Source organism: Bombina bombina, chromosome 5 (genome assembly GCF_027579735.1).
Source record: "Bombina bombina isolate aBomBom1 chromosome 5, aBomBom1.pri, whole genome shotgun sequence".
In the NCBI taxonomy this organism is placed as follows: domain Eukaryota; kingdom Metazoa; phylum Chordata; class Amphibia; order Anura; family Bombinatoridae; genus Bombina; species Bombina bombina.
This window is the reverse complement of record NC_069503.1, coordinates 84,560,264-84,581,334: the sequence shown is the minus strand read 5'-3', so window position 1 is coordinate 84,581,334 and position 21,071 is coordinate 84,560,264. Positions and strand designations below refer to the sequence as shown.

Sequence of the window (21,071 nt, the reverse complement as noted above, 5' to 3'; positions counted from 1 at the left end):
GAAGAACAATAAAGCCACCCCTGCTGCCTCCCCAAATAAATCTATAATGGAAGAAAGGAATTTTGAGGCCTCTAAAGCCCTGAATGCTGGTGAAATTGCAGCTTTGGTGGCAGACCTAATTAACCCTAAAATAGAAGAATTCTATAAAAGGGTAGATGCAATTTTGGAAGAGCTAAAATCTCAAGCAGAAAGGTTAAGAGAGGCTGAACAGAGAATCTCTAACTGTGAAGACACTCAAAATACTATACAGATACAAATAGAAGCACTCCAAAAACAGAATGTAGCCTTATCCATTAAGATTGAGGATATGGAAAACAGGTCAAGGAGAAGTAACCTGCGGCTCATTGGGATACCAGAAGCTTTGAAATTTCAAGACCTCAAGAAATTTGTTGAGCACTCACTTCCGGAAATACTAGGCCTGAATCCTGAGAGCAATATTTTTACAATCGAAAGAGTACATAGGCTGGGAAGAGAGTGAGAGGATATAATGCTGAAGGAGAGGAAACCGAGGCCTGTGATTGCAAAATTCCTGAACTTTCAAGGGAAAAATGAGATTCTAAGGGCCTATAGGAAGGAGTGAAAATCTTACTCTTTCAGGACTTTTCTATGGAAACATCGCTGAAGAGGAAGCAGTTTTCATCAATATGTTCTCGTCTGGTGTCTGAAAACAGACTTTTTTCTCTTTTGTACCCAGCCAAGTTGAAGATCAAATCTGGGTCTGACTTTGTTTTTTTTTATTCTCCTGAGGCTGCCCAAAATTTTTTAGAAAATGAATCAAAAAGTTAATATGTTTAATGAGAGTTCCCTGTCCCTTTTTAACTCAAGTTTTTTTTTTTTTTTCCTCTTATTATTAAAGCACTGCCTATCCTATCTGTGTTTAATTACAGGTAGATGCATAGATATTTAGAGGCATTCCTGCAAAGGAAATTTTTTTTTTTTTTTTTCCTCTTATTATTAAAGCACTGCCTATGCTATCTGTGTTTAATTACAGGTAGATGCATAGATATTTAGAGGCATTCCTGCAAAGGAATTTTTTTTTTTTTTTATGTGGAACAGCCACTGTAAAATTTTCACGATTGAATTTTATATATTTCAACAGATGGAGAATATGTGTAATACGGGCTTAAGTAGAGACCAAATAATCACGGTCATATAGTGTATTATTTGAAGAAGACACATTTATGAAACAAAATGATATTATGTTTATATTTCTGACTAATATGGGTTGAACACTATATTCCCCTTTGCACATTTATGGAACAACTGGTTAGCCCATGCTTTATGGGTCTGAGTATAGAAACAAATAATTATTGTTATATACTGTTGGAGAAGGATATTATGTCTGTATCTTTGGTTAAAAGGGGTAAACACCATATGCAAAATTTATTTTGTGTTTATATGTTTAAGTATAGAACAGCTAGTTATTGTATTTTTTGGTTGCATTATGCACAATCACTGGATAAGAGTATATTAAGTATCAATTGGTCCTTTTTTTTTTTTTTTTTCTTCTCTGAGTGGAATAGTCACTGTTCGAATATAAAGTTTGAATCTTGCACACTTATGGAGCAGTTGGTTAGCACATGCTTTACGGGTTTGAGTATGGAATTAAACAATCACTGGTATGTACTGTTTGAAGAAGACATATCTACCCAATAGAATGATATTATGTCTGTATTTTTTGGTTAATAAGGGCTATACATCATATGCAAATCTATTTTGTGTTTATATGTTTAAGTATAGAAGAGTTAGTCACTGTATTATCGGCTGTAACATGCACAATCACTGGATAAGAGTATATTAAGTATAACATTTTTATTTATTTTTTTCTCTTCTTTCTCCCCCTCTCCCTGCTCCCTCCTTTCCTTCTTAAATCGGCGTTTACTCTTCCTCTTTTAGGTCTTTTTTGGGTAGCTGAAGAATGGTAAAGGTTTTAACTTGGAATGTAGGGGGGATTCATTCCCCAGTCAAAAGGAAAGCAATCTTAAATTATCTAGGTAAAAGTAATTTTGATATAGCCTGTCTTCAGGAAACTCATTTATCAGATAAAGAGCACAATAAAATTAAAGCAAAATGGATGGGAGAGTCTTTCTCTTCGTCTTATACTAAACCGTCTAGAGGGGTAATGATCCTATTTCATACGAAATTCGATTATAAAATTCTCAGAGTCTTAAAGGATAAAGAAGGGAGGTATTTAATCATTAGGCTTATTATACAGAACCAGGAATATCTACTGGTTAATATTTATGGTCCAAATAACTCTGATGAAAGATTTTGGAGGTCCTTAACTAAAATTGTATGCAAATTCTCCAAAGCTAAATTGTTATTAACAGGTGACTTTAATCTGACTCCTAACTCTTTTTTGGATAGGAAAAAAATGGGTCCAGACAGAATTAAGAGCAAATATAAATCTTCTCAGATAAAATTTGAGAAAAAGATTTTTGGATTATTGTCTGAGGCTTTAAATGTAGTGGATATATGGAGACTTTTGAATCCTAGTAATTTGGAATATACCTGCTGTTCAAAATCACATAATACTCTTTCAAGATTGGATATGTTTCTTATTTCCGAATCTTTGGTAACTAGAATTGAGAAGTGCAATATACATGATTTTGTGTTATCAGACCATGCCCCAGTAACTCTATCTTTCAAAACAAAGCTAAATTTCACTTATAATCGCTTCTTTTTTCCTACGTACCTTAGAGATTCGGTTAAATTTAAAAACTTTCTCCGGAATACATGGGAAGAATTTGGGATATTTAATAGTCATTGTAGAGAAAATATCCAACTATTTTGGGAGACTGCTAAAGTTTATATGAAAGCGGAAATCAATACTTACGTAGCAAGGCAAAAGAGGGAGAGGGTAGGGAAAGAGAAGGATCTATCTGAAAAGGTTAGGGAGGCATATGCTTCGTATTTAAAAAATCCTAATAAAGTTAACACAGAAAGTTATTTCTCTATAAGGAAAGATAGAGAGACCTTTTTATTGGGGGAGGCACAGGAACTTCTTTACAGGAATGCTGCTAGATTTTCAAAATTTGGCAATAAAGCTGGTAAATTGATGGCTGCAACCTTTAAGAGACAAACTAGGAGGAAACCAGTTGCAGCCTTGAAAATAAAAGGTACATCTTATACAGGGCAGGAGAAAATTACACAATTATTTCAGAATTTTTATAAAGAACTTTATTCAACTCAGAGCCCTGAAATGGGGAAAATTACAGAATTTCTGGATAGAACTGACATTCCTCAAATCTCAGAAGCAGATCGCGAGCGTCTGAACCAACCGATATCTGAAAAGGAGATTCAGAAAACAATTAGTTTAATGGCTAGGGGGAAAACGCCAGGGCCAGATAATTTACCTCTAGATTTCTACCAGATGTTACGGACTGAGATTGGCCCGGTTCTGGTAGATCTCTACAATGCGTACTTTGTATCTAATCTTAAAACATCAGACAACTTTAAAAGAGCGAATATTATTGTTGTTTTTTCTTTGACAAGAGGCACTAGACAGGGGTGTCCTATGTCGCCTTTGTTGTTTGATCTTATTATTGAGCCCTTAGCTATTAGATTAAGGAATTTGCTCATCGGAATTAAAATAGGAAAGGAGACATTTAAAACTGCATTATTTGCGGATGACCTCCTACTATATGTATCCAACCCAAAACATCAGACAACTTTAAAAGAGTGAATATTATTGTAATCCCTAAAAGCAACAAAGACCCGTCGGATATTGCCTCGTATAGACCAATCTCCTTGTTGGGTGTGGATTATAAAATCTTAATGAAAATTCTGGCCGATAGGTTGAAGTTAATTCTCCCTAGGATAATTCACCAGGATCAGGCGGGGTTTATTATGGACAGGGCCTCGGAATTCAATATAAGAAATTTTTTACATGTAATTTGTCATTATGGGGGGGCCGCTCGGCTCTGCCGGAGGCCTTCCTGCTATCCTTGGATGCAGAGAAGGCCTTCGACAGAGTGGAGTGGCCCTTCCTTTTACAGGTATTGGAGAGGTTTGGGATTGTGGGGCAGTTTGGGGATTTTGTGACTAACATTTACTCAGATATTAAAGCTTCTATCTTGATAAATTATGGGATCTCAGATGTTTTTTCTTTGACAAGAGGCACTAGACAGGGGTGTCCTATGTCGCCTTTGTTGTTTGATCTTATTATTGAGCCCTTAGCTATTAGATTAAGGAATTTGCTCATCGGAATTAACATAGGAAAGGAGACATTTAAAACTGCATTATTTGCGGATGACCTCCTACTATATGTATCCAACCCAAAAAAGCAGGTTGAAGAAATCGTGAAGTTACTGGATCAATACAGTTTAGTGTCAGGTTATAAGATTAACCTTGCAAAATCTAAGATCCTTTGGTTAAAACAAGATAAAGAAGACCTCCAAACCTATCAATTTATGGAAACTAAGACTCTGAGTTATTTAGGGTTGAAGATCTCTGCCAATCCGGCTAATTGGTATAGGGACAATATTGGCATGGTTTTAAGAGACACTGAGGAGAGAATGAAATCTTGGGCTACACTCCCAGTCTCTTTGACTGGTAAAGTGGCCCTGTTTAAAATGTTTATTGTTCCAAAAATGTTGTATACATTAAGGATGCTCCCCTTTTTAATTAAGAAGACAGATCTTTTGTGCTTTAATCAAGCATTAAGGTACTATCTTTGGAGCGGAAGGAAACCTAGACTTAAGCTAGCCAGGTTATATCAACCGTATTGTAAAGGAGGTCTAGAATTATCCAATTTAGAATGGTATAATCAGGCCGCCATCTTGCGATTTCCAGTAGACTGGTTAAAACGGTCTTTTATATACTCAGAAGAGTCTTTAGAAAGACAGGTCTGTTCTTCTCTCTCCCTGAATTTTGTTCTTTTTGCTACCAATAGGGAGCTCAGTAGGGTCATTTTTGACCATCCATTATTTAAGGATATATTGCTGTGTTGGAGGAAGCTATCTAAACATTTGGGCTTAGTACTGAATATCTCTAAATGGCTACTGATAAAAGGTAATACCCGATTTCCGCTGGGTAATATGACGGCTATTTATGAAAGATGGTCGCCGGCTAATCCTTTGATTGTTAGTGATTTTTATGACTATAACCAGCAGAAAGTATATGTATTTGATAATTTTCAAAAAAAGTTTCCCGGAATTCAGAGAAAACATATTTTTTATTTCTTACAAATTAAGAGTTATATTCTTGGTCTTGTTAGAATTTCTCCTCGTATTTGGGAGGACCATCCTCTTATTAATGCTAAATTATCAGAGAAAAGGCTTTTGTCAAATATTTATAGATTTCTTCTATCTTTAGAAGAAAAGGATGTGTCACAGGAGTTAGCTAAACGGTGGGATGGAATAACTAACACAACGGATTTAGAAAAAGCACTTATTAACAGTCTTAAACTTACTCAAAGACTTTTTTCGGCTTCTTATTATAGAGAATCACAATTTAGATTAATTCAGGGAGACTATTTAACCCCGCGTAGGGTGGCCAAATGGAATAAAGAGGTTACTAATGTTTGTCCTAAATGTTCTTTCCAAGATCCTAATTTGGGTCATTTGCTATGGGATTGTCCTAAACTTAAACAATTTTGGGCGAAGTTAGAGTACTATTTTTCTTTAATAGGGAAATCAAGGATTTACATGGAAATGGACTATATCCTCTTTCTGGTTGGTCATAGCTCTTGGGGAAATTTAGCAAACTTCATACGTACGGTAATAATAATAGTGAGGACACTTATTTTTAAATACTGGATAACTTCTAAAACCCCCTCCATGAGGGAAGTGAAAAATCTTCTGCTTGACTCAATGATAAAGGCAGCCTTTGAGTTTAAACTAAGTCTGGGAAGAGGAAATTCCTTTCTCAAGAATTGGAGAGAATTTGTCTGCTGTCAAAGCGAGGGTACGGTACTCTATATAGAGCAAATCATTAATCTAAAGATAACTTGAGGAAGACAGTAGATGGTAGAGAAGGGATGAGAGAGGAGGGGGGAGTGGAGTGTGTGAGAGTTGGGGGAGGGGCTCCCTTTTTCTTTTTTTTTTTTATAGTTAGTATTTGTGAAATTGATGGGGGAGGATAGGGGGACAGGGACAAGGAAAATGAAAACATTTGGGAACTGGTAACTGGCTTGATTTAAATTTGTTGCTACTTTGGGGAAATTTGTTCTATGTAATTTGTTTTATGTGTTGATTATTGTTTGTTGTTTTTTTGATGTATTTGTTTAAATAAATAAAAAAAAAAAAAAAAAAAAGAAGGGTTAATACACACTGTGCTGCTCTCTGTGCTAGTGAAAGGTTAATACACACTGTGCTGTTCCCTGTGCTAGTGAAGGGTTAATACACACTTTGCTGCTCTTTGTGCTAGTGAAGGGTTAATACACATTGTGCTGCTCTCTGTGCTAGTGAAGGGTTAATACACACTGTGCTGTTCCCTGTGCTAGTGAAGGGTTAATACACACTTTGCTGCTCTTTGTGCTAGTGAAGGGTTAATACACATTGTGCTGCTCTCTGTGCTAGTGAAGGGTTAATACACACTGTGCTGTTCCCTGTGCTAGTGAAGGGTTAATACACACTGTGCTGTTCCCTGTGCTAGTGAAAGGGTTAATACACACTGCTGTTCCCTATGCTAGTGAAGGGTTAATACACACTGTGCTGTTACCTGTGCTAGTGAAAGGGTTAATACACACTGTGCAGCTATTTCTTAGTGAAGGGGTTATACACTACAGATGTATGTGCTACTGAAGGGGTTAATAATAATAATAGTGAATGGGTTAATACACACTGTGCTGCTCTGTTCTAGTGAAGGGATAATACACACTGTGCTGCTCTTTGTGCTAGTGAAGGGTTAATACACATTGTGCTGCTCTCTGTGCTAGTGAAGGGTTAATACACACTGTGCTGTTCCCTGTGCTAGTGAAGGGTTAATACACACTGTGCTGCTCTCTGTGCTAGTGAAGGGTTAATACACACTGTGCTGCTCTCTGTGCTAGTGAAGGGTTAATACACTGTGCTGTTCCCTGTGCTAGTGAAGGGTTAATACACACTGTGTGTCTCTCTGTTAGTGAAGAATTAATACACACTGTGCCCCCAAAGCAAACATTATCAGCCCTGCTTTATCTAGGGGCACACAGTAGCTAGCGCAGAGGGGTGCACAGTAGCTAGCGCAGAGGGGTGCACAGTAACTAATAACCCCACATAGTTTGCCTTATTTGTAGGAGTCAATCTGACCTTGTTACTGAGTAGACAAAGGGTTTATATTAGTTTTTTTAGCAACACTTGTATTGTTTTACATGATCTTATCACCCCTGCTCAGACTAACTAGGGACAGATATGTAGCAGGGTCAGTTTTAAAGGGACATTAAACCTAATATTTCTTTCATTATTCAGTGTTACACTAGATACAGAACTGCACAATGTCACTTATAGTATTATGTATGGGGACTGAGGCTGTGACAGAAATATCTCAGTGTAACAATACACTATAGTGGTTGGGCTGTGTGTGGTCTGACATTGTGCAGTTCTGTATCTAGTACTAAAGACACCAGCACATGCATTGCATTTTATTTTCTATTGATGTGCAAGGTGTTTGCACTTGGCGCTACCAGTGTGTGAATTCTGACGTTTGCATTAATTACTGACAATATTATAAAGCTCCCCCCATGGTGTCTTGCTCATGCCATTTGTATAGCTGCAAGTATTGTGTGTTACGTGACATGGCTGCTTTGTAGGGGAACCGTATGGCAGAGTAACAAGTGCAGCTCGCTCCTGCAGCAGGAGCGAGCTGCACTTAGTGTTATGGCGCAGTCGGGCCGGGCTGTGACTATACAGCTGGCCCGATGCGCTGTGGAATAAAAACCGACCCGCTCAGCAGAGAATTTAGTGCATGTTGACAGATTTTAAAAGCTAGACAGTGCTAGGTCATGTGAGCCATATAGATACCATTGTACTCACTCACATGGAGTTAGTTATGAGTTAGCACTGATTGGTTAAAATACAAGTCTATCAAAATAACTGAAATAAGGGGCAGTCTGCAGAGGCTTAGATACAATGTAATCACAGAGGTAAAATGTATATTAATATAACAGTGTTGGTTATACAAAACTGGGCCATGGGTAATAAAGGGATTATCTATCTTTTTAAAATATAAAAATTCTGGAGTAGTGTGTCCCTTTTAAGCACAGATTGAAGTGATTTTTCTTAAGGGTCAAATCGCCATGACTTCATTCCCATCTTACCCAATAAAAACACAGACACATATTTGGAGGTATAAGACCGTGAAGCAAGGTCGCGTTTATTAAACAGAACCAGGCAAACTCTAAACTTATTAACTTGAGAAGCTTAAGGCTTATATGTATATGGGTGGCGGCATCTGAGGCTAAACTATATTCTAAGCCTAACCATAATTTAGTATATATATATATACAACCAGCGTAGTGAGGTCACCGGCCCGGATTGGTTGTTGCAATGCTCCTGCCGAGCATTGCCCTTCAGAGGCTGGCATCATCCACAAGGGGTTTCTAGGTCAGCAGGCCCGCGGGGAGAGGCGTTACAAGCTGCAACTTGCAACATCATGCCCCTCCCATTAGCTCGACCACACCCTCGCGGAAACCATAAAAATTATTCTGCCGGGACCCCGCCACGCCAGCCGATGGTTTCTACTCTTATGCTAGCAAATTGCTCCGTACCCATAAAGGTCATCATTTAGACGTAAGACGCACAACATACGCCCATGATGTGGAGCTAAAAATTACCACTTTGGACTTAAGATCAGCTAGCCTGAGTAGGCATGCCCCTGCCAAAGTCCTAACAAAACCACCCTAATGGCAGCTGTTCCCTCAGTGCCGCCCCCCTTCCTGCAACAAAATATCAAACATGTTAGCAACAAGGGAGGGATGGGCGGGGAAAAAACCTTTCTCCAGCAGTTACAGACAAGAAAGAGGAAGTGTTCCAGCATCCATGCACTTTTATAACAGGTAAGAGTCCCCACCCCACATATTGCAACAATTGTTGCAAACTCACACACTGCACAGCTTCACATTTCAGTCAGGCAGCATAACCCTTAAGACGCTACATGCACAAATATGCCTTCCACTACCAATATAGTTCCAACAGATTTGGGAGACATAAAGCTCAGATTGATTTGTACAATCAATAGCTTTAGCTAACAACGTGGTACAGAAAACATAGACATTTTAAACTGTCTAAACTTATTCTTAGAGGCAAAAGGCTCCAATAAAGAATATCTTAATTTAAAAGATATATTCTAAATAAGAGGGACAGTTGGGCTTAAAGGGACAGTCAAATCCAAAAAATCCTTTCATGATTTAAATAGGGCATGCAATTTTAAACAACTTCCCAATTTACTTTTATCACCAATTTTGCTTTGTTCTCTTGGTATTCTTAGTTGAAAGCTAAAACTAGGAGGTTCATATGCTAATTTCTTAGACCTTGAATCTGAATGCATTGTGACCACTAGAGGGCATTAGTTCACATGTTTCATATAGATAACATTGAGCTCATGCACGTAAAGTGACCTAGGACTGAGCACTGATTGGCTAAACTGCATGTCTGTCAAAAGAACTGAAATAAGGGGGCAGTCAGCAGAAGCTTAGATACAAGATAATTACAGAGGTAAAAAGTATATTAATATAAAAGTGTTGGTTGTGCAAAACTGGGGAACGGGTAATAAAGGGATTATCTTTCTTTTTAAACAACAAAAATTCTGGTGTTGACTGTCCCTTTAATAAAAACAATATGTTCCTCAATCCAATAAATATTTGTTCCTAGGAACAGACCACTGTTCCAACCCAGAACATAAGCCCCTTATTTAATAAATTAGGTAATTCCGAAACCATTATACTTAAACATTACGGCACATAATGAACGTTTTTGTTCCAAAAAAAGTTACTAATAAGTACCTGCATATAAGCATACTGCACGCAAAGCTCATTGCAGATAAGGCAAAGAAAAGAAAAATCCAAGTTTGCTCTTAAAGGGAAAAATAACTTAGAAAGGGACATCATTTACAACTCTCCCCATTAAAACATCTGTTTGCGTTAATTTATTCGAAGCAGACAGAACAATAACTCCACTCAGTTCTCATACCGGAGAACGAGGCAGAGTTAAATATCCAGGCTCAGCAACGACTAAAAATGGCGCCGCTCTGATTATGGAGAAGGAGGCGTGGCCAAGAATCGGCATGGAATGAAAGCTTCATTCCGCCGACTAAAATTAAAACAAGAAGGACCAAGCTCTCCTCTATTATGAGAAGTTCCTGCAGGACAAGCAGAGAAATGTACAATTGTACCCTCTTGCAGTTTCCCTGATGCTCTTTAGAAAAAGCGGAGAGAAACTGAACACCTGCGCAGCCCCATAGGAATGGCGCCATTCACGCTCTCCTATCAGTCCCTTGTCCTAGTTCAATTTTCAGACAACTCTTCAAATTAACACTAAATGGGACCTAAAGGGGCTGCCAAAAAGACAAAGGTCCTGCATATTAAAAACATAGAAATGAGGTAGAAATTAACCCTAATGAAATGTTCTAAAACACTCCGCTACAGAAAATATTCCAACTCTAAAACATCTAGAAAACTAGAGTTTGCCAAGAGTATTATATATGAAAAAATAGATCTGAGCCCGGTAGATGGTTAACCCCTTCCTTGCTGTGAAGGAGGTTAACCCCTAAGTCTCCAAGTCTCATCCAATTAATGTGTCTGCCCACTGCCTTAACCATCCATAAAGGATTTGTCCCACATAAAAAGCAGAGGGTCCTTAACCCCTTCAGTGCCAGCCTCCTAGCCCCCGAAAACAAAAGGCACTTACTTGCATTCTAGCCGTCAGGCAGTCAGACGACTCACACGGTATGAAAGTACGCCACTCCTTACAGAGACCTGTGGAAAAAAGAAAGAACAGAGTAAACCTACTCTGGCTTTCTAAAATAGGGCAGCAAAATGTTAGGAAAATGCAGCAAGGCCCACCTTACAAGTTCCTAACTGCTTTAAAGCCACCACTGCCCTACTGAAGAGACTAACGTTGGAGTATGGCTAGACTTAATCCTTGAAAAAGGGGAAAGAACAGAGTAAACCTACTCTGGCATTCTAAAGTAGATAAAATCTTGCTTGTAGCGAAAGTAATCCAATTTTCTTCAGACACCAAAACTTCACCTCCTCCATGCACCAAGGCAAAGAGTATGACTGGGGGTTGTGGGAAGGGAAGTGATACTTAAAGGGACACTGAACCCATTTGTTTCTTTCTTTCGTGATAGAGCATGCAATTTTAAGCAACTTTCTAATTTACTCTTATTATCATATTTTCTTCATTTTCGTGCTATCTTTATTTGAAAAAGAAGGCATCTAAGCTTTTTTTTTTTTTTTGTTTGTTCAGTACTCCGGACAGCACTTTTTTATTGGTGGGTGAATTTATCCACCAATCAGCAAGATCAGGTTGTTCACAAAAAATGGCCGGCATCTAAACTTATATTCTTGCATTTCAAATAAAGATACCTAGAGAATGAGGAAAATTTGATAATACGAGTAAATTAGATAAATTGCTTAAAATGTCATGCTCTAAGAAAAAATTTGGGTTCAGTGTCGCTTTAACAGCTTTGCTGTATTGCTCTTTGCCTCCTCCTGCTGGCCAGGAGTGATATTCCCAACAGTAAATGATGAAGCCGTGAACTCACCATATCTTAGGAAAGAAATAACAATTTCCATCAGTAAACCATAATATAATGCTGTATCCTGAGATATTTTAGGACACAACAGAATAATCTCTCACATTTAAATAAACAGTTTATTTCCTCCTTACTTATCCATATGATAATCGCACGCTGAGGGGGAGGCAGGGACTCTGTATTCATGTGACACCAGAGGGGACAATAGACATCTATATGAGAACAAAAGTCCAGGTGTGACCCTCTCATTGTCTCCCAACTGACAAGTTGTACTCATGTGAGTCACACAGAGAAAGGTGACCCTCCCACATTAGTATAAATATCTGTGTAACACTCAGTGATATCACAGGAGGAACCAGAGAGACTTCATACTTACAGAGCTTCTGCTAAACGGTAATATGCAAACCCTGACATAAATCTTTATTAACAGCCTCACACTGTTGTGTTTTATATAATGATGAGAAAATATTGTTCTGTATTTTGTTATGATAAAGATAAAATATTTCACTTTATATAAGAAACTGTATTTGTATAAAAAAACTCAACTGTACTTATTGCATTTGTTTTCTATATTTTTCACGCTGTGTTAATGAATTTAACATTAAGTTATTTTATTTAAAAAGCCTAATTTAATAATGATTTATAGTATTTTGTAAAATTAATGTTTGTAACAGAACCAAACCATATTTTCAAGCTTGAGGAGGTCTGTCCAATAATACACTTGTGGGGGCTGTTCCTGTTATCCAATGAGCAATAGATTTTTAAGTTTCAGCCAATTAGAATCCTGTATTTCCCTATAGGTTTATAATTAACTGTGGAGCCCAGATAAACAATTTTTCATTTAATATTAGTGTGAAGCTGCTATTTGCTCCAGTAATAAATATCACTTATGGCCCTGTTGTATCAGTCTCATCACATATACTGATATAATCATAAATATCTTGTGATCTGCATATTATTTTATTTCTAATGCGGTTATTTTATAATACATTTCTTATTTCTATTAGCTGCACCTGTTTATCATCAGAACGTTTATCCCACTGATCTGTGACTGATTCTTGTTGTTAGTAAAGACCTTAGTGAGTGTATTCTGCACCTTCAGCTGCTGCTGTTTGTCACATGATCACAGACTTAAAGGGACAGTGTCCTGTACATTTGGTTTTTACTTAAATAAACAAGAAAACCCAAAAAATGTTTAATCATTTAAATAGAACATATGATTTTCAACAACTTTCTTACTGACTTCTATTATGATATTTTCTTCATTCGCTAGGAATCCTTTATTGAAACAGCAGCAATGCACTACTGGGAGCTAGCTGAGCACATAAGGTGAGCCAATGGCAAGAGGCTTGTATGTGCCACTAATCAGCAGCTAGCGCACCATAGTGCATTATATGCTTTGTCACAAAGGTCCCCAAGGGAATAAAGCAGGTTTGATAATAGAAGGAAATTGGAAAGTTGTTTAAATTTGAATCATAAAAGTGTAATTATGACTTTGCTGTCCCTTTAATGTGTTTCTAATGACTTGTTTTACCGGTGTATAAAATAGTATAAAGTGTATGGGAAATTTCACCTTTAGCTTTAGTTTTTATGTGAAATAACTGTTTGCTGTTTGTAATTTATTTTCATTATTAAATTGTACACAGCCTTTAAATGACCTGAGGCAACGGCTCCTACTTAGCATATGCAGGAGTTCACATTATATAAAAATATAAGTCTGTCATTGGCTGATAGCTGTCACATGGTACAGGCGCAGAACTACATTTATCAGAAAATAATCTATTGCTCTTTTTAAATTAATAGTAAGTTTTATTGCATTATATTTTTATTATGCATCTGTGGTTTAGTAATGCTATATTTTATGGACTTTTTAAATGGACTGAATTTGCCAAAAGAACATGTCATTATATTATCACGCTATGTAAACACAAATTCTTTATTTTCTTAACTCTATCCAAGAAAACAATTGAAATGAACATTTTAGTGCTTATGTCTCCCACACCCCTTGCAGTGTGATTTAAGACAACTCAGTATTGACCAAGAGAAGTTAAAGGACTGGGGGTGGAGCACATGACAAAATGTCTGACAGTGAGAATTAGTAGGAAGTACAATACCAATACTGCAGTATGCAATTTAACTTATATTTAAACAACTGATATTTATGTTAAAATTGTTTTTATTGAGATAACATCAACATACATAACAAGTGTCTTATACAGATGATTACATATTCGGTACATCAAGTGTTGGTATGCACTAGTTAGTACATACCGTGTTCAGATTATAATTTTATCTGTGTTATCTATCCTAAGCAATACATTCTCAAAAACCAATACATCACACCTGATGTTTTTCTCGTGAAAGACTGTTAACACATGTCTCATTTTTTGTTACCAAAAAAAATACAAAAAAAAAAAACCATTTAACAAACTGTAATTGAACAAACAAATCAAACAATTGGTCATTTAAAATCAATCAATTGTATATCACTGCAACTTTCTGCAAAGTAATCCTCTAGTGTTTTTTCCTCTTTCAGTAGTGGAGGGGGGCCTACGTTAGCCTGTTTAGTTTCCCTACCTATTGTATTTCCTGTATTAGTTAACACTTTTCTCACCTCTGTGCTTGTTTCTTTAACAACTGATATTTAAAGGGACACTGAACCCACATTTTTTCCTTCCTGCTTTAGATAGAGCATTCAATTTTAAGCAACTTTCTAATTTACTCCTATTATCATTTTTTCTTCGTTCTTTTGCCATCTTATTTGAAAAAGAAGGCATCTAAGCTTTTTTCTTGGTTCAGAACTCTGGACAGCACTTTTGATTGGTGGATGAATTTATCCACCAATCAGCAAGGACAACCCAGGTTGTTAACCAAAAATGGCCTGGCATCTAAACTTACATTCTTGCAATTCAAATAAAGATACAAAGAGAATAAAGAAAATTTGATAATAGGAGTAAATTAGAGAGTTGCTTAATATTTTGTGCTCTATCTGAATCACAAAAGAAAAAATTTGGGTTCAGTGTCCCTTTAACATTTCTTTCAGGAGAAAATATTGTTTCATATAAATGATAGAAAATAAAGATTATAATATATTTGTAACGTTGTGATAGGGCCCCACTTAAATAGATTTTCTACCATTATGTTGTATAGATCTGGAAAGATTCATATTTAAGGTGCAACTGTAACACACACAGAGCTAACTGTACTAAATGCTTGTGCTGAATCAATAGCACATATGTAATAACCGAAACAGCTGATCTGTATCACATGAACTGTTATGTGTGCCTTTAATTATACCATACGTACAGTTAATCAGAACCATTATTTATTATTATCTGTCTAAACCATTTAATATGCTTTTTTACAGACACGGCCAGAGCACTGAGAGATATCAGGTATTGATGTAACTGGAGTGAATAAGGGAACCTTCTTCCTGAGCACTGACATTGGAGCCTGTTATCAGCATGAACTCATATGTGTTAGGTGAGTAAAATAGATATTATACTGACTTTAATTACTGGGAAAATAGAATAGAACACTCATTAAACAAATATAAACTATTATTTTATATCTGCATCTATTAAGTACATTTGTGTCAGTGACGTTATAAAGAAGGAGCAACCCCCATTGGGATGAGGATCAGGGTAAAAAAATAATACCCCCCCCCCTCTGTCCTTTTAGACAGATCGTGTCTATCAACTGCCTAACCTCACCCCCTGACCTGGTTCTGTACTCAGAATACCTGCAACTCCACCTTCCCCTACCCTGACCTCGCTCATGGAACACCCATAACTACACTTATGCCTTTCTTGTTCCCATGTGTGAAACACCCACAACTTCCCCAGTGTTCCCCACACCAGAACCACCACTGATTTGTGTGTTTAATTTTACAGTGAATTATTATTATTATTATTATTATTATTAATAAACTAATAAAGTTTTTGGCTGTTTATATAAAAATCAAACAACCACACCCTCTTAAAACATCTCACTTATCATTCTGTGATGATTAAGACATCATGTTGTCACCCAACTGGTTGAGCATGAGCTGAGCAGAGCTGTATGTGCAGTTGCTTGTGCAATGTTAAATGAGGATGGTGGATGCCATCTTCTTGCCCAGAATACAGATGTACTTGTTCCCTGGCAGAGAACATTATCCACACGCACCATGTTTAATGCAGCCCTATAACTTGTTTTGATCAGTAATTTAGGTTACTATGATGTAGTAATGTTTACATTCTATGTCATCGTTTTTTAATTTGTAATTTACAGGAAAATAAATTTGAAAATGCAAAAAGGAAGACATTTTTTGAATATAAAAAATGTTTTTTATTGAGGTGGATTATATTATAAAGAATAAACATTTTTAATTTTTTCTCCATTTCTTTTTATGTAGACAATTACTTGAATAGTTCATATCCATCCTTCACTACAGGAAGCATCAGAATGATACCGCAAACTCCAGTAGTCTTAGACACCAATGACTATTCACAAACATTGGGGATATCACAGCAGATGTTTAAAGAAGATGGTGAATTTGCAGGAACTGGGCAGCAATCATTATGTACAGAGAGTCATTTAGTCATCAAACAAGAGGACAACATTAATGCCTTATCTAGTGAAATGCTTATCCCCCAGGATAAACCACACACATTTACTGAGTTTTCAAAACATAATAAAGAAGGGAAAAGTCTACAGTCTAGCCAAATGAGTCATACAAAGGAGGATCCTTTCAAATCTACAGAATATGGGAAAAGCTTTAGATGGAAGTCTCATCTAATAGAACCCCACAAAATTCACACAGGTGAGAAACCACAATCATGTACTGAGTGCGACAAATATTTTACACAAATGAATCATCTGAAAACTCATGAAAGGAGTCACACAGGAGAAAAGCCTTTCACATGTACAGAGTGTGGGAAATGTTTTATAGAAAAGAGTAATTTGAAAACTCATAAAAAGATTCACGCAGGGGAGAAGCCGTTCACATGCACATACTGTGGAAAAGGATTTAGACTAAAGAGTAATCTGAAAACTCATGAAAGGATTCACACAGGAGAAAAGCCTTTCACATGTACAGACTGTGGAAAAAGTTTTACAGAAAAGAGGAGTCTGAAAAAACATGAAAGGATTCACACAGGAGAAAAGCCTTTCACATGTACAGAGTGTGGAAAAAGTTTTACAGAAAAGAGGAGTCTGAAAAAACATGAAAGGATTCACACAGGAGAAAAGCCTTTCACATGTACAGAGTGTGGGAAATGTTTTATAGAAAAGAGTAATTTGAAAACTCATAAAAAGATTCACGCAGGGGAGAAGCCGTTCACATGCACATACTGTGGAAAAGGATTTAGACTAAAGAGTAATCTGAAAACTCATGAAAGGATTCACACAGGAGAAAAGCCTTTCACATGTACAGACTGTGGAAAAAGTTTTACAGAAAAGAGGAGTCTGAAAAAACATGAAAGGATTCACACAGGAGAAAAGCCTTTCACATGTACAGAGTGTGGAAAAAGTTTTACAGAAAAGAGGAGTCTGAAAAAACATGAAAGGATTCACACAGGAGAAAAGCCTTTCACATGTACAGAGTGTGGAGAAAGTTTTAGAGAAAAGAGTAGTCTGAAAAAACATGAAAGGATTCACACAGGAGAAAAGCCTTTCACATGTACAGAGTGTGGAAAAAGTTTTACAGAAAAGAGTAGTCTGAAAAAACATGAAAGGATTCACACAGGAGAAAAGCCTTTCACATGTACAGAGTGTGGAGAAAGTTTTACACAAATTAATTGTCTGAAAACTCATGAAAAGATTCACACAGGAGAAAAGCCTTTCACATGTACAGAGTGTGGAAAAAGTTTTACACAAACGAGTAATCTGAAAACTCATGAAAGGATTCACACAGGAGAAAAGCCTTTCACATGTACAGAGTGTGGAAAAATGTTTACACATATAAGTAGTCTAAAAATTCATGAAAGGATTCACACTGGGGAAAATCCTTTCACATGTACAGAGTGTGGAAATTTTTTTACACATATAAGTAGTCTAAAAACTCATGAAAGGATTCACACTGGGGAAAAGTCTTTCACATGTACAGAGTGTGGAAAAAGTTTTACACAAATGAGTACTCTGAAAACTCATGAAATGATTCACACAGGAGAAAAATCCTTCACATGTACAGAGTGTGGAAAATGTTTTACACTAAAGAGTTATCTGAAAAGTCATGAAAGGATTCACACAGGAGAAAAATCTTTCACATGTACAGAGTGTGGAAAAAGTTTTACACGAAAAAGTAGTCTAAAAACTCATGAAAGGAGTCACACAGGGGAAAAGCCTTTCACATGTACAGAGTGTGGAAAAAGTTTTACATATATAATTAGTCTGAAAACTCATGAAATGATTCACACAGGGGAAAATCCTTTCACATGTACAGAGTGTGGAAAAAGTTTTAAACACATGAGTAGTCTGAAAACTCATAAAATGATTCACACAGGAGAAAAGCCTTTCACATGTACAGAGTGTGGAAAACGTTTTACAAAAATAAGTAATCTGAAAACTCATAAAATGATTCACACAGGAGAAAAGCCTTTCACATGTACAGAGTGTGGAAAACGTTTTACAAAAATAAGTAATCTGAAAACTCATAAAATGATTCACACAGGAGAAAAGCCTTTCACATGTACAGAGTGTGGAAAACGTTTTACACAAATAAGTTATCTGAAAACTCATGAAAGGATTCACAAGGGAAGAAACCTTTAACATGTTTAGAAAATAGGGTTTCTACCTTGCTACCTTTTTACATAGCCGATTCCCGACACTTTGCAAATGAGCGTGGTTGAGGATGTGGTTAGGGGTGTGGCCTCACATGACCTTAAAGAGACATTCCAGCCAAAATTGTAATCCACGTGTATGCATTTCAGTTTTGAGTAGAAGCATTTTTGTAATATACATGTATTAAAAAAATGCTTCTAATAAGTTATAGTTGTTTCAAAAGTGTATTTAAGTATGCCCCGTGCACCAGTATTTTAAACACAGCACTTGCTCAGAGAGCCTAAGGTGCTTTTACCAATGACTCAATTTGTTCATTGCTGACATGATACAAGACCCACTGATGCTATGAGCAGCTGTAGTGTTTAAAATGCTGGTGCACTGAGAGTATCTAGCTATGATACACATGCATGTGCAGAGAAAAATATTATCACTAAAATAGTGATAACTTTTACTAGAAACATTTTTGGCAATATGTGTTTATTGCAAATATGTTTTTATTCAAAGATGTAATTCATCTGTGTATTTAAATTTTGACCGGAGTGTCCCTTTAATAAAATATATTTTACAATTTTTTGGTCTGTTATTAAAGGATTGAGTGTTTATAATGTTTAATTTAATACACACACAGCAAAGATAGATGAGAGAGATGATAGATATATACAGTTTGGTAGACAGACTGACAGAAAGGTGTGTGTATATATACCCGTTAAGGGTCTAGCGAGATCTGCCAAACTGGAGGGGGGAAGATGTCATGGATACCAGACAGCCAAGGCTGCCCCCCCCTACTGCCTGCATGACTACTTGTCACAACAGATTTGGCACTTTCATGGCTAGCGGGATCTTGCTGTCTCTTGCTATCTACTGTTTTGCCATGCTTTGCCAGGCCGCAAGAGTTGAACTCCTACCACCTCACCCCCTTCTGTTCCTCAGCGGATTTGGGTTCCGGAGAGCAACTACAATCTCCTAGACCTTTTGTTTAATTTATTTGCTGATGAGTACTTTGTCAGAGAAGAGCTGATCTCTGTTCGGAAAAACCCTCCTGGGCTGGCCTGGCTTCTGGAACTCCCGGTTGGCCGCCTTGACAACAGACACCCGAACAGCAGGACACCCGCTGACTTTCTTTTGAGGATTGGTAGCCCCCAGGGTGGACAAGAGGGGGAATTGCCGGAGGGGAGTTCCTTTGGGAACAATTCTACCCCCATAAATTCAACGGACTGTATCTCCGGTCACCAGTAACAAATCACGTCGCTTTTTGGACGGTGGCATCTAGGGGTCGAGAGCTTTAAAATGGCAGGTGCCAGCCTGTCTGGAGGAACAGGAAAATTGTGGGATTGTCCAGTGTCTTATCAAGATGAGCTTTGTGTATAAAAGGAGTGTGTGTTTTCCAATAAAATCAGTTCTTGTTCCACCTGAATGATAGTATGTCTAGTTATTTGGGTGGGCTCCTAAGACATACTCTCTAAATAGAAGCATCATAAAGGATGTTATTGTAAATAATACTTTTTAAATCCCAGTTATAAAAGCGCCAGATTGGAAGTGCTCTCCTGCTGGCCTTTGTTCCTCTATATATGTACACGTCAGTTTCACTCATATAAATGTGATAGAATCCACACAGGATTATACAAATCTGTCCTCATACTGACCAGTTAACACAACCATTCACCTCCAAAGCACCCCCAGTGTATATTAATATGCCAGTGTTAGGAGTTGTATGTTTGATTTACATAGGGGAGAAAATAATTATATTTCTTTCATATAATTGGCAAGAGTCCATGAGCTAGTGATGTATAGAATATACATTCCTACCAGGAGGGGCAAAGTTTCCCAAACCTCAAAATGCCTATAAATACACCTCCCACCCACATCCACAACTGAGTTTTACAAACTTTGCCTTCTATGGAGGTAGTGAAGTTTGTGCTGGATTTTTCTTCTATGATAAGTGCTTCTCAGTATATTGAAGCCCAATTCCTCTCAGCATCATCCTGGGAGACATAAGGCTCAGATTGATCAGTACATTCAATAGCTTTAGCTAACAAAGAGGTACAGAAAACATAGACGTTTTAAACTGTCTAATTTTTTTCTTAGAAGCAAAAGGCTCCAATAAAGAATATCTTAATTTAAAAATATATTCTAAATTAGAGGGACAATTGAGCTTAATAAAAACAATATGTTCCTCAATCCAATAAATATTTGTTCCTAGGAACAGACCACTGTTTCAACCTAGAACATAAGCCCCTTATTTAAGAAATGAGGTAATTCAGAAACCATTATACTTAAATATTTACGGTACATTATGAACGTTTTTGTTCCAAAAAAAGTTACTAATAAGTACCTGCATATAAGCATACTGCAAGCAAAGCTCATTGCAGATAAGGCAAAGAAAAGAAAAATCAAATTTTGCTCTTAAACGGAAAAATAACTTAGAATGGGACATAATTTACAACTCTCCCCATTAAAACATCTGTTTGCTTTTAATTTATTCGAAGCAGACAGAACAATAACTCCACTCAGTTCTCATGCCGGAGAATGAGGCAGAGTTAAATATGCAGGCTCAGCAACCACTAAAAATGGCGCCGCTCTAAATATCGAGGAGGCGTGGCCAAGAATTGGCATGGAATGAAAGCTTCATTCCG

The 21,071-nt window shown here is 37.0% G+C and overlaps 1 protein-coding gene across 3 annotated transcripts in view; it reads left to right on the top strand.

Annotated features, from left to right (window-relative positions):
• The window catches only part of LOC128659933 (oocyte zinc finger protein XlCOF6-like), a 94,553-nt gene that overhangs the window by 54,975 nt on the left and 18,507 nt on the right, over window positions 1–21,071 (top strand). Inside the window, exons 3-4 of one of the 3 annotated variants that reach the window (XM_053713523.1) lie at window positions 15,044–15,159; window positions 16,073–19,852. In XM_053713523.1, coding sequence (XP_053569498.1) covers window positions 15,141–15,159; window positions 16,073–18,426 — 2,373 coding nt within the window. In that variant the 5' untranslated portion in view covers window positions 15,044–15,140 and the 3' untranslated portion in view covers window positions 18,427–19,852. Of the gene's footprint in view, window positions 1–15,043; window positions 15,160–16,072; window positions 19,853–21,071 lie in introns of those variants that run through there. The other 2 variants (XR_008402488.1, XM_053713524.1) reach the window with 2 other exon arrangements.